General features: G+C 39.0%; 1 protein-coding gene and 1 non-coding gene across 3 annotated transcripts; one reads left to right on the forward strand and one right to left on the reverse strand.

Annotated features, from left to right (window-relative positions):
- Positions 1 to 271: 271 nt before the first annotated feature.
- Positions 272 to 343, reverse strand: trnat-cgu (transfer RNA threonine (anticodon CGU)). The gene has a single exon. It is a non-coding gene; the product is annotated as a tRNA-Thr (tRNA).
- A 2,013-nt stretch (positions 344 to 2,356) lies between these two features.
- On the forward strand, positions 2,357 to 13,498 carry LOC127952890 (polycomb protein suz12-A). Of its 2 annotated transcripts, none has more exons than XM_052551760.1 (16): positions 2,357 to 3,082; positions 3,659 to 3,705; positions 3,851 to 3,915; positions 4,129 to 4,197; positions 4,284 to 4,333; positions 4,430 to 4,515; positions 6,574 to 6,793; positions 6,899 to 7,001; positions 7,100 to 7,205; positions 7,316 to 7,496; positions 7,622 to 7,710; positions 8,034 to 8,177; positions 8,441 to 8,598; positions 9,242 to 9,440; positions 11,416 to 11,495; positions 11,603 to 11,869. In XM_052551760.1, the coding sequence occupies exons 1-16, from the start codon at positions 2,908 to 2,910 to the stop codon at positions 11,715 to 11,717; spliced, it is 1,887 nt and encodes a 628-aa protein (XP_052407720.1). In that variant the 5' UTR covers positions 2,357 to 2,907; the 3' UTR covers positions 11,718 to 11,869. The 2 variants fall into 2 exon arrangements, with proteins under 2 accessions (XP_052407720.1, XP_052407719.1); XM_052551759.1 differs by having other exon boundaries at positions 2,358 to 3,082; positions 11,706 to 13,498.
- Positions 13,499 to 13,884: the final 386 nt, after the last annotated feature.

Raw genomic sequence — 13,884 nt, forward strand, 5'->3', positions numbered from 1 at the left:
TGCCGATATTCATGAGGGTGTGATGTGTGTTTTTACATTATTCATAGTATTCAGTCCGGCATTTGTATAGACAGACTGCAGTGTTCAGGTTATAGATAGGCCTACATATAAAAATTTGGATTCAAGTCTGTGCTCTGGCTATAGTTTTTTCTCCTGATAAAATGAAAACTACTCGTGTAGTAATAACATATGAAAACAAAGAGTAATTAGAAGCGCATTTGTTTGTTTATGTTAAGACGTTTCTGTAAAACCTTGTGTGTTATATTAATCGAGGCACGGACGGGGTTCGAACCCGCGATCTTCGGTTTACGAGACCGACGCCTTACCACTTGGCCACCGCGCCTGACGGCCAACACGCCGGAAATTGCCTTATTTGGTGTAAAAATGACATTGAAAAAATCAATAATTATTTACACAGATTTCGTTTATTGATTCTGTCGCGCGAGCCCATGCCTCTTTTTTTCAACACATTATAGAAACGATCAAGCGCGCCAGGTATTTTTGTTCCCTCTGCTAAACTGGAAACATCCGGTAGACATTAGTCCAGAGGTTTCCCGGATGTGTAGACATATCAAATCAAAAGCCTACAACTAATCAGATTAAAAGTACAACAAATGCATCTCCCACATGACACAATAAACGTTCGCAAAACCCGTGCCATTGGTGTTTTATAAAGGACGCGACGAGGCACCAGTAATGTTATTTCTCCATAGTATTTCACTAATATCCCGACACATCGGTCTATTTGAACTACGCGTCAAATATACGTCAAAGGTAACGTTAGACGGACATGATGTAATAAATAAATAATACAAATAAAATCTAGTGTTGTAGATTGCCAAAATGTACTTGATTTTCAAGGCCTGTTATCGCATAATCAAGTGATGGGAGTCAACATTAAAATAAATCTATAACAGTTAAAACACCTTTCACGGCGAAGAAGATATCATGATATTATTTATTATAATGGTAATATGTTTGGTTCCGATAATGGATTTGATTTGACAAGCCTATTATCAAATTCCTAGATGACTTCACTCAATTCAAGATTTTTATTTGACACATTCGTGGTTATATGGAGAGCAGCAGTGAAATATAAGTCAGGTGTAATGTAAATGTAAAATGTGAAATGTAAGTCATTATCAGTAAGATACTTACTGACATTGTCACTTGCACACAGCAGTTCGTCATCTTTATTTATTACTGTTTTATACTGTTTTTTTTTTTTTTTTTTTAGCTCTATTGCTGCTATGTAAATACCCTGTACAACCTGATTGCACATTATTCTCTTGCAAGTCCCTGCTCATCTTAATATTCATTTAGTCTACAGTATACTGTCCTGCACATCTTCCTTTTTTTCCATACCATATTTATATAATTTTTTTCTTGTGTTAGTAGGCTATTCTTTAATTGCACTGTGCATGGAGCAGACCTGACTCACATTTCACTTCTGGTCACATATGCTGACTACTTGAATCTCTTGAATCTTGAAATTCCAAAGATAGTCTATGTCAGGCCACACAACTGAGTTAAACGTTTGATCAGATTAAAAAGGAAAGTCACGAGATTCACATTTCAATATAATTTTCTAAAGCAATGCATGATTGTTCCACTTATTTGATTCAGCCACGAATTAAAAGGAATGGACGTTTATCAAAGTGAACTGAATAAAAAAAAAACATTTAGGTAATATATAAAAAAAAATACAAAAAATAATAATAATATAACGATAGGCCCTAAACAAACTACAACTATCTGTTTTAAAATAATGACAATCAACAAACAAAACTTCTGATAAAATTTTCAAAAACAACTTAAATAGTAGGCATATGTCTACAGATAAATATTTAATACAGCTAGGGGCTCAGCATTTATTTACCACACCCTGAGTTTTTTTTTCTCTCGCCACAATGTCTATTAAAAAAAAATAAAAATTCCCAAGAAAAAATAATAAGCGAAATGGAAGCTCTCGGCGCACTCTCTACCATAATTGATTGCAATGTCCAAACTCGAGGTTTCATCATCTGTCAGAGCTTGTTTTACCATAAGGAGATGATCGGGTCTGTATGCTCCAGGCAGTGTTGCCAACTTAACAATTTTGTTGCTAAATTTAGCAACTTTTTCTTCCAAAAGCACCTATCAACTAATTTAGCTATTTGTACATTTTATTTGGCTACTTTTAGCAACTTTCGACAAGTGACTCAAAACAATAAAATCTGGGCTAATGGATTCATAAAATAATAAGCCGTTTCCAAAAAGAAGCTGTTTATTCAGTGTAGTGAAGCCTCTCCTCCACTGACATCATTTGAAAAAAAAAAAAAAACGGCCTTTGGTCTCCTTTCCCACGTACTGCCAGACCGGAAGTGTTAGCTTTAGCCGTTACGCTTTTTTCGGCTAATGGTTGCAGGCTTGCCTTCTAGAGACCTTGGCTGTGTGGAATACATTCAAGACGGAGGGCGGGTAATATTTACAGCACTTTCGACCCGGGGCTGAATCTTATAGGGCACATCGCTTCTGTTTATTTAATCTTAATAAATAAACAGCGGCGATATTCTCGAAAACGGACCGCTAATCTTTACGCATACTTTCTGCCGCGGTGTTTTTTTCTTCTTCGTGTAGTCAAGCGCTCCGGAATCCACATTACACATGATCCGATAAGAGTTCGCGACGCAAATGAGACGACGTTGCGTTCTTTTCACGTCTTCACGTAACGTTAAATCTGTGTATTCGCGAATTCTATCCGGTCTGTGAAACAAACTGAAGTGCCGGCGCGTTTATGTTAACTGTTATTTTGTTGAGGGGGCGAACCGGTCTCGGCTGTTCTCCCTTTGTTTGGGCCCAGGACTCGGCTGAATCCACTGGAGCTCCGTCTCAAACGACTCATTCGACCGCTAACGCTATTTCAGGATGGCTCCACAAAAGCACGGATCTGGTGGCAACGGTTTTTATGCCAACAGCGGCGCGAGCAAAGCGGCTAATGGAGGAGCGCACGTATCGTCCGGTGTTGTGATGACTTCAGTCAAGCGACCCAAGATGGAGCAGGTCCAAGCCGACCACGAACTCTTCCTGCAAGCCTTCGAGAGTAAGTCGCTTGTGAATTCAGCTTTATTAATACATATATTTTTAGGACGTACTTAAAAGTATCCGATTGCTTTACCACCCATAGTTTCAGCTTGAGGACTAAACAACGGGAAATTGTGTCCAGTAACGTTAGTTCGCTAAATGCTTTAATAAGCCAGATAATTCACGTTAAAAGTTGTTTATGTCATGGTTTGTTCACAATAGAGGGATTGAAACACGGTTTAGTTGTCTAGGCCACATCCTATATGAAAATTAGACACGTGCATCAGGAGATAGCACGTGCTTTATGGTGCTTTTATGCATTTTAAAATGACATTGGGTACTCATTGTAGTAAAAGAGCAATGGGGAACAGTCATGAACAAAAAAAATCTTGAAAACCCCACTTGCAGTTTCTCTACACTAGCTAAGACTTGCCAAACTGCCACCTTGATTCTTGTGTAAGAGTGACATTTGTCCAAAATAGGGTTAATTTTGTAGATGCTGGCTGGTAGTTTCTGTGGTTATTTACAGGGCATGAGTTTTAAGTCTGGCAACATCTGTGTAACTTACATGAAACCTCTGCATTTCTGTTTACAGAACCAACTCAAATATACAGATTTCTTCGCACAAGGAATCTTATGGCAGTGAGTAGTCCATGGTCATGACGAAATGGCATGCCTTTTTCATTTAGACTTGAATTCTTGTGGAAACCTGGCGAGCTAACTGTACACGGCTGTCATAACAATAGACTTGACTGGTTGATCTTTTATTTTTTCCCTGTTCTTTTAGCCAATCTTCCTGCACAGATCTCTTACATATATGTCCCACAGAAACTCAAGAATAAATTCTAAAAGGTAAAACGATTGCATGCACCTAATGTGTTAATTTCTTTTGTTTGTCAAAAAGCCACACCTTCCATTTCCTTGTGCAGGCCTCATAGTGAGAAAATTTGCATGTTGACAAATGCACTGCAACTGACTGATGTACCTCAGTTGTAGTTAGATAAATTGAATGAGTTTCAGATCTCAGTGATTTACCAGAATGTTTGTTGGCATCTGTTATTTCAGAAAATGCTTCAGCGTGAATGACCTGCTATTCAAAGTAGAGAAGTCGAAAGTGGATCAGGAATCTCACAAGTAAGATCTTCTTGATCTAGATTTATTTCGCTCGCTCATTTTTTTAACATGATTGCAGAAGTTTTAACTCCAGTTTTGTCTTGCAGCATGGCATCAAACCTGCAGCTCACTTTTACTGGATTCTTTCATAAAACTGGTAAGCTAACATTAGGTTTATGTACACTCTTATTAGCATAGACAATAAATGTGCTGCGATCAATTGGTGATTCTGATTTATTGTTCAATTAATCAGAGAAGCCACTGCAGAACTCAGAGAATGAAGAAAACTCAGTGTCTGTGGAAGTGCTACTTGTCAAGGTCTGCCACAAGAAGAGAAAGGTAAAACTTTGTCATAAACATTCATAGCGACGTATCTCAGGCAATGTTTTGAGCAATTTTGCTTGAGCACTTTACTATTGAGAATATATTATACATTTCTATCTGGATATTTTAGATCGGTCCTGTGTCTAACCTGGTTGCCCGTTGACAGCAACATTGCTAAAAAAGTTGCCCTGTGTATCATCAGCCTTACATTGACCTTTCTCACTACACAAAACAAGCTTCCTCAATCAAAAAACCTTGTCCTTGTCTTGATACAGTACATGTTGTCATATCTGTCTGTACTGTAGGTTAATTTTTAATTGGTGTTTATGCTTGCCAACTTGCACAACTACAAACTCAATGAAACTGCTTGACAAGAACAGTTTTCAGTCGTGTGTTGACATGTCCATGTTAAGAGCATTTGATTTCACCAATTCAGCCACCAATTTGGTCCCAGAAGAGAAAAGGTGCAGTCACATATACTGTTCATTGGCAAAATCCAGTCATTTCAATAGGAATCCATGCAAACTGGAATTTTGTGTGAGGGTGAGAGATTTCCCCACATAGATTTTGCAGTGGATTTAAGTTGATCACACACATTCACCACACTGACGCTGCTTGGTTTGAAGCTCTGCGTTGTAGACCGTTGACTTTTTTTTTGCCCCCAAATTTACAGAACTTTCACTAATTAAAGGGATTAAAATGTTAAATTTGTAAACATCAGTCAACTTTTAGTAGTACACTACAATCTACAGGTGCATCTCAAATTAGAATTTGTTCATTTATTTCAGTAATACAGCTCAAATTGTGAAATCATGTATTAAATTCAGTGCACACAGACTGAAGTAGTTTTTTCTTTCAATTGTGATGATTTTGGCTCACGTTTAACAAAAACCCACCTATTTATCTCAACAAATTAAAATATGGTGACATGCCAATCAGCTAATCAGATCAAAACATCTGCACAGCTTTCCTGAGCCTTCAAAAGTCTCTCAGTTTGGTTCACTAGGCTACACAATCATGGGGAAGACTGCTGATCTGATAGTTGTCCAGAAGACAATCATTGACACCCTTCACAAGGAGGGTAAGCCACAAACATTCATTACCAAAGAAGCTGGCTGTTCACAGAGTGCTGTATCCAAGCAAGCATGTTAACAGAAAGTTGAATGGATGGGAAAAAGTGTGGAAGAAAAAGATGCACAAACATCAGAGAGAACCACAACCTTATGAGGATTGTCAAGCAAAATCAGTTCAAGGATTTGAGTGAAATTCACTAGGAATGGACTGAGGCTGGGGTCAAGGCATCAAGAGCCACCACACACAGACGTGTCAAAGAATTTGCTGAATTTGCTTACCTTGGCTAAGGAGAAGAACTGGACTGTTGCCATTGGTCCAAAGCCCTCTTTTCAGATGAGAGCAAGTTTTTTTAATTTCATTTGGAAATCAAGGTCCTAGAGTCTGGAGGAAGGGTGGAGAAGCTCATGGCTTATAGCTCAATCCATTGTTAAGTTTTCACAGTCTGTGATGATTTGGGGTGCAATGTCATCTGCCGGTGTTGGTCCATTGTGTTTTTAACACCCTTTTACCAAGAAATTTTGGAGTACTTCATGCTTCCTTCTGCTGACCAGCTTTTTGAAGATGCTGATTTCATTTTCCAGCAGGATTTGGCACCTGTCCACACTGCCAAAAGCACCAAAAGTTGATTAAATGAGCATGGTGTTGGTGTGCTTGACTGGCCAGCAAACTCACCAGACCTGAACAACCAGGCCAACAATTAACTAAAAATGCTTCTTTTTTTAATTATTGGTCTTATGGAGTATTCTAATTGGTTGAGAGAGTGAATTGGTGGGTTTTTGTTAAATGTGGGCCAAAATCATCACAGTTAAAAGAACCAAAGACTTAAACTACTTCTGTCTGTGTGTATTGAATTTATCTAATACACAAATTTGAATTGAATTACTGAAATAAAAATGACTGAAATTAACTTTTCCACGACATTCTAATTAATTGAGATGAACCGGTGTATATATGGCTTCTAAGGTGCTTTGAACTCCTGTTTCTTTTCTGTTTTTCTAGGATGTAAGTTGTCCAGTGAAGCAAGTGCCTACAGGTAAAAAGCAGGTGCCTCTGAACCCAGACAGCAGCCAGACCAAGCATGGAGCTTTCCCCACACTGAACGTGCCCAGCCAAGAGTTTGAACCCAGTAACAGCCACATGGTGAAGTCCTACTCCCTTCTGTTCAGAGTGTCTCGTCCAGGGGGGAGAGAGCACAACGGCATGACCACCAGAGATACCAGTATGAGCTTCAGAGATTTTAAAATAGCTTATGATAGTCTTGCACCTCAAAGCGAGTTTTGCATTTTGATGAGGCCTTTTTACCAAGAATTGATTTTCTTCTCAGATGTTATGGAAGAGCTGTCTAACAGGAAGAAGAGATACTGCTCTAATCAGGATGATGGAGAAACTACATTCGTTGCGCAAATGACAGTTTTTGATAAAAATAGGTAAATGGTCTATGTTAAATTGCTTGTTCTTGTATTGTTCAGTTGCTTTTTGTTTGCTTGGCTGGTTTAAGACATTGATTTTTGTGTTCTTTCAACAGACGCCTCCAGCTTTTAGATGGCGAGTATGAAGTCTCCATGCAGGAGATAGAGGAGAGTCCTGTAGGCAAGAAAAGGGCAACGTGGGAAACCATACTAGATGGAAAGGTCAGTTGCAGGCATTGTGTTATTTTAGTCTGCATGTGGCTTTTCAAGATGTTTGGATGTCGTTAAATAGTTTTTGGACTTTTATTTAGGATCTTTACCCTGTGTTTCAGTGGCTACCACCCTTCGAGACCTTTTCTCAGGGACCCACGCTGAAGTTCATTTTGCGATGGACCAATGACACCGCTGACAGGGGAACGGCACCAGTGGCCAAACCGCTTGCCACACGCAATTCTGAGTCCAGCACAGTAGACAGCAGCAAGCCTAGCAATGTGAAGCCGCTACACGCAGTAGGTAAGAACACAAACCTGGTTAGTGATTACAAGTGAAGATCACTAACTTTTTGTTCTTTAAAGCATAATAATTTGTGTGCAGTATTGAGGATAATGGCCTTAACAATGATGTTTTATTGATCGCAGCTGTTAATGAATCAATTGGTGCTGATTTACCAGTAAGAAGAGAACAAACTCATGTTGAACCTCGTCAGAAACTACGTGTTTATTATCAGGTGAGTAATTACAAATGACGGAGTGGGATCTATATACAATGAATAAACTTAATGAAATTAGTCCCAATGTTGGAAAAGGAATTTTCTATAAATTTTCTATCAGTTTTCTAACCGATGGGAACAGATTGTTTATACCCGCTGTAGAATTGGTCACTCCAGGATGACACACAAGTTTTTAATGCTAGGAGAAGATCCTTGTATCGCCATGAGAGCGCTGAGAGTCCATAAGTCCTGCCTTGACATTTTGCTCTGACCCATTGTTGGTCTTGTATGGTGGGCTGATGTGTAGTCATGATCTCTTGTGTCATCCACTTGTTTTGTAGTTCCTGTATAACAATAACGCACGGCAGCAGACGGAGGCCAGAGATGACCTGCACTGTCCCTGGTGCACGTTGAACTGCCGAAAGCTCTACAGTCTCCTCAAGCACCTCAAGCTCTCCCACAGCCGCTTCATCTTCAACTATGTGGTAAGAAATATTTCAAGGTTATGAAACTGTCACCAGACCGCATGGATTACCTAGTCATAATGCTAGTCGTAATGCCACAGTGCTTACACTTTTGTGGGAATCAATCTGTGAATGCCTGTTAGTTGAGCTAGGTTATACATTCACAACCTTTGGAAAAATGACTAAATATTAGTGTTCTGACAGACCACTTGCAGAGCAGCTTAAATACAGGCCATGTTTGGTAGAAATGTTTATAGTGATGAAGTCATTTTTATCTCACGCAGCCTCATCCTAAAGGAGCCAGGATAGATGTGTCGATTAATGATTGCTATGATGGCTCTTATGTGGGCAACCCTCAGGACATCCACTGCCAGCCTGGCTTTGCCTTCAGCCGCAACGGCCCGGTGAAGAGGACTCCAGTTACACACTTTCTTGTCTGCAGGTCTGTGTGGGTTGAAAGTGAAAGAAAGACTGAGGGGGGGTCTCTCTCTGTCTCTGTATGTATGTATGTATGTATGTATGTGTCTGTGTGTATTACAATATAGTTATAATTTAATCAGAAAGTGTGTGGAAGCTGTAGACCATCTGCTGATAGTAGTGATCTTCCTTCTTTATTCCAGTTCTTTTCAGATCTGGATTCTAAGGAATTGGTAGTTCTTGGTGTTTTAAATTGGAATTGGTTGCACTCAGCAGTAGATTAATTAGAAACTTATTGTGATGCATTGAAATGTTTTAAGATTGTTGATAACCAAAACCGATTGTTCAAAAGAAATTAATGACGCACCTGGCATCAGTCCTAAATCGTTGCTTTTATATTATACAACACTTGAGTTAAAAATAAAACTCAAAACAGTAGTGCATTATAAATATCAATGGATGGCCTGTGTTTGAGGTGAGTTGTAAATTGATAAATATGTGCTCCTTTTAACCCATATCAGTTGAATTCCACACTGACTACCTTTCAAAAGTTTATAAAGTCCATAAACATTTCTACAGTACATGTCATCATGCCACCCGGGCCTATCACAGACCCTGCATGCATTTCTTTGCATCTGTTGTTAAAACGCAATGTTTGGTTTTCTCAGGCCCAAGCGCTCAAAGCCCAGCCTCTCTGAGTTCCTGGAGCCAGAGGATGGAGAACAGGAGCAGCAGCGGACATACATCAGCGGCCACAACCGCCTGTACTTCCACAGCGACAGCTGCACACCACTTAGGCCACAGGAAATGGATGTGGACAGTGAGGACGAGAGGGACCCAGCATGGCTCAGAGAGAAGACCGTTATGGTGAGGAAGCAGTCATAAGATCATAAAACCTTTGGTTCTGTTAACACTGAAGATCCAGAGTAGCATTTACTAGATCAGATTGACTCTAGATGACCCATCAAAACTGGAGACAGATGGTGTGCCATTTATGACTCACACTGTGAGGTTTTTTTTTTTTTTTTTTAAGTCCTTTTGGATTGTACTTGTCAGACTATACAAACATGATGATCATGTCACACTGTGGGATCTCAGTTGTCATTAATGTCAGACTGTACGACAGTCAAGACATGTAAAAAAAACTTGTAAGAGTTCTACATTATCAATTTATACACGTTCAGTGACTGCGAATGTTGGCTATCATTAAAAGTATATGAATGGCAGCAATACTGGTGTTTTTAAGAAGAATATTGCAAGCAGCACTAAATACCTAAGTGAAGACCGTTGTGCAACTGGTGTTTATCATGGCAAAGGCAACATATCATGAATTCTGTGAGCAGAGGAAGCTAATGCGGTTAGAAGAAATCTCTAGCACTGATTCTGATCATGGCTTGTCTTGGAAAAACTAATGTTCGTCGTAGGAGAAGTCACACTGCAGGAATGTGCGCCAAATCTTCTGATGTCAGAGGTAAAATTTAGGGGTGCTATGCGCATCTCATCAGTAAAGCCGGTTTTCTAATCAGCGGTTAATTCCATCAGGTGCGTGATTTCTCATAGAGCAGCTGTTACTACACAGAGCCGTTGATAATAGAGAAGATGCGCAAATCACGTTAATTTTCAGCGTTTATTGGCCCATCTTCTCAGTTAACAACGGCTCTGTGTAGTAACAGCTGCTCTATGTGAAATCACGCACCTGATGGAATTAACCGCTGATTAGAGAACCGGCTTTACTGATGAGATGCGCATTAACGATCGGCGATCGTGATCGGAGCAGCCCTAGTAAAATTGGATCGCAACGGCCATTAATCGGCTGCCGGTGAACGTTAAACCAGCAATCAAAGACTTTTTTAGGATTATAGGAACCTTTTAGGAATTTCAAAATTGGTCTCACACGACCAAATCGTGGCCAGAATCGCACAGTGTGAGCCGGGCTTTAGTCTTTGTGAGATTGAATATGATATGCTTCCACTGACAATGTTCAAATCGCCTCTGAGGAGGGACGTTACTGCATATCTGGCATTAAGTTGTATTAAATTAATGTTAAAGTATAAAGGGTTGATTTTTAGCATAATTGCTTTGTTGTTCAGTGACTGTAGGTTTATAGTAGGGATGCACTCATGTTTTGGCCACCAAAAATGATCAGCAGAAAAAAAATATATATAAATATCTAGCCGCAGTCACTGCATGGTGCTCCGCTCCACTCAATATTACGTTCTATGAATGTGTATTCTACTCATCTGCCGCTCACCGGAAAAGCAAAGATGGCTCAAATAATGCGCAGACAGGAAGTTTCTATGTATTATGTTTCTTGTTGCTGTTTGCAGTAGCACTACTGTGATGGAACATGCTGTACTGGGCAACACTGGTAAAATGATGCTACCCTCTCATCCACAGATCTGCTTCCCACTGTGCTCTGCTCACATGATCTGATAATAACAGCTTTGTAGAACTATACATTATGTGGATAATTAGTTAAAAAACTTAAATCTCATTCTGTTGCATAGAACGAAATACAAGTATATTGATATTTAATAAATCTTCTGTCCAATTTTGTGTTATTTTCAGAAAAAGTGCTATTTTATTGGCTTGTTTTTAAAAGTTAGTATAATTAAAATTTAAGTTAAATTAAAAAGTCTTACAAAATTACTTTATATAATTTAATAAAATAATAAATAATTATTATAAAGCATTTTCGGTTTCAGTTTGTTTTTGGCCAAGTGCATCCAGAATCTTCATTTTGGTGCATCCATAGTTTGTAGCACCCTCTAAATCTGAAATTGCAAACACATTTTGTTCAGCATTTACTATTTTAAGTGACTTTATCTTCACTATCCCTTAGCAAATCGATGAATTCACGGATGTCAACGAGGGAGAGAAAGAGGTCATGAAATTGTGGAACCTGCATGTAATGAAACATGGGTATGTTATTTTTCACTTCCACTTCACCCCGGTCCTTTCTGTTAAAAGTGTGTTGTTTTGAATCAAACCTCTCCTGTTAAACGCAATCCTTGTTCTGTATATTACAGTGGCCTGGATACTCTCCTCGTATCACCTTACTTATTACGTGAGTTTATCTCTCAGAGCTTGATCACATTTCTGCCAGTAATTCGCTGCTTTCTTTCCATGCAGATTCATAGCTGACAACCAAATGAATCAGGCCTGCTTGTTGTTTGTGGAGCAGCACAGCACCACCATCATCGAGAAGAATCTTTGCCGGAATATCCTGCTCCATCTGGTCAGCATGCACGACTTCGGTTTAGTAAATACAGCGACCATAGATAAGGCCATGGCTCACCTGAAACCGCAGAAAGACGGCCAGGAGCAATCCAAAGACGATGCTGATGGTGGATCCAGCTGCGATGGTGATGCCAGTGTATCAAGTTTAGTCAACACCCAGAATCACTGAAACCTCCTCCTCACACTCTGTGTTGAATGGAGTGTCAGCAGGCATCCGAGAGCCACCAAATTCTGCTCGCTCACAGGGTTCAAGTTGATGTTGAGTTAAAGCGGGTTATGTGGTTGGATGGCCACATACTCTGCAGATCATGATTTTGCCCTGATGTCATCAGAGTTCAAAGCAACTCTTTACTAGGTTCAAATTACTTGAAAATGCCATTAGTCTTTATGATGGACTGTACAAGCAGGTCAGATTTTTCTCTTCCCGCACAACTCAGTAGCTCTAGTTAAACTTGTTTTAGGTGCCTGTTTTTAAAAGGACTGTGAAGATTTTCTTTTTAATATATTTTGAAAATCAGTGGATGGAAATGGCTCCTACAAACTAGCTTTTACTGCATATTTTTCACAGGGGTTGATAAACTCGTTCTGAAAACGTTTATTTGCGCTTGTGTATGGTTTCATTTCTCTTTTTTTGGGGGTGGGTGGGTGGGGGGGGGGGGGGGGGGGGGGGTTCAGCATTTCAGTTTGTGCCATCCCAAGTTTTTCTTTCTTGCTTGCTTCATGGTGGCTTAGTATCCACTTCAATGTTGCACCACACTTGAAGACTACAACTTAAAAACAAAAAAAAACATGTTTTTTCTTTGGAATCTTGGATTGAAGAACGAGCATCAGTGCTGCAGGCCGTCTGCGTCCACACTGCAGAGTTATCAAGTTTTTCAGAGCCTTAATTTTACTGACATTGCAACACAAACATACAGGTACAGGGTACTACAACCGGTGGATTTCAGAAATGTTTACACTTGCCTTACCCATGAATACGTGGACTCTAAGCAGGGTTTGAACTTTTGGTCTAAATCAGTGTGGAAAGGTTTCATTTATTCTTGTTTGAATAATTTCAAACTGTGTCCGGTTTATACATTAGTTTAATCACAGTGCATCTGCTCTGATGTCCATCGGTTTATCTCGATTCCACTTGTCCTTTTCAGTGGCCATTTGTTTGATTTTCAGGTGTTTCTGAGGAAGCCTGTTGTAACGTTGTACATAGGTTTAGTGATATTACACAATGTCTTTGCTGAAGGGGACTGCATTCCAGAAGGAATATTATTTTAGACCAAAGTGAAATGGCTATAATGTTTGTCTAGTTGGTTTCAAATCAGAAATGTAAGTCTTTATAGTTGTTTTTTGTTGTTGTTGTTGTTGTATGCATCGGTTTTAAATTTTTAAAGGGATCTGTTTGTGAATCATTACTGCTTTATTTCTCTACAACTGTGCACTGGGTTGGAAAATGTTTTTGGTCAATATTGGAGATCAATTACTTAACTGGCTGAAGCCATTGTGTAATTGTAATTTTTTTGTGTAACACTCAATACAGCTATGATTACACAGGATGTGGATTAATGATAGAAAGTAATGTCAAAAAAGATACTTATATCTTGAATAAGAACATTATGAAACCTGCTTGGGTTTCTGAATTGTGCTTGAGGTTGCTCTTTATTTAAAATAAAGATTTTTTGTTTTACAATTGATACCTCACAAGTTGATGATTATCTTTAATGGTTTTCTTTTGAGTTAGCATAAAAAAAAAATCGGTATTTTCTTTTTTAATGTTCCAAACAGTTTATTAAATCGCAAATGTTAAGTTGTATTCTTACAGCTTTATTGCAAAGGCACAGACAAAATAAAGTAAATATACATTAAACAGTCACAGTTTTATAAATATAGTATAGATCAGATCTTTAATGGGTTTATCTGCGTAGAGCTGAAATATTCTCTTCTGCAGTGAGGAATCACATAGTACCTTGTAAATGATGTTTTATCTTCGGAACATGCAAGTTGGGTGCTTGTTCTCTCAATTTGTTATGTTTTTCCTCTGAAATCTCCAGCCAATGCATTCTAAACATTACTGTAAGGT

This window comes from Carassius gibelio, chromosome B3 (genome assembly GCF_023724105.1).
Source record: "Carassius gibelio isolate Cgi1373 ecotype wild population from Czech Republic chromosome B3, carGib1.2-hapl.c, whole genome shotgun sequence".
Lineage (NCBI taxonomy): Eukaryota > Metazoa > Chordata > Actinopteri > Cypriniformes > Cyprinidae > Carassius > Carassius gibelio.

What these genes read in the sequence shown, in the direction of transcription:
- LOC127952890 (XM_052551759.1), top strand. Translation starts at nt 2,908, where the DNA reads ATGGCTCCACAAAAGCACGGATCTGGTGGCAACGGTTTTTATGCCAAC. An exon ending in GCACAAGGAATCTTATGGCA is followed by an intron (nt 3,706 to 3,850) that starts GTGAGTAGTCCA and finishes CTGTTCTTTTAG; the next exon opens with CCAATCTTCCTGCACAGATC. An exon ending in AAACCATACTAGATGGAAAG is followed by an intron (nt 7,206 to 7,315) that starts GTCAGTTGCAGG and finishes CCTGTGTTTCAG; the next exon opens with TGGCTACCACCCTTCGAGAC.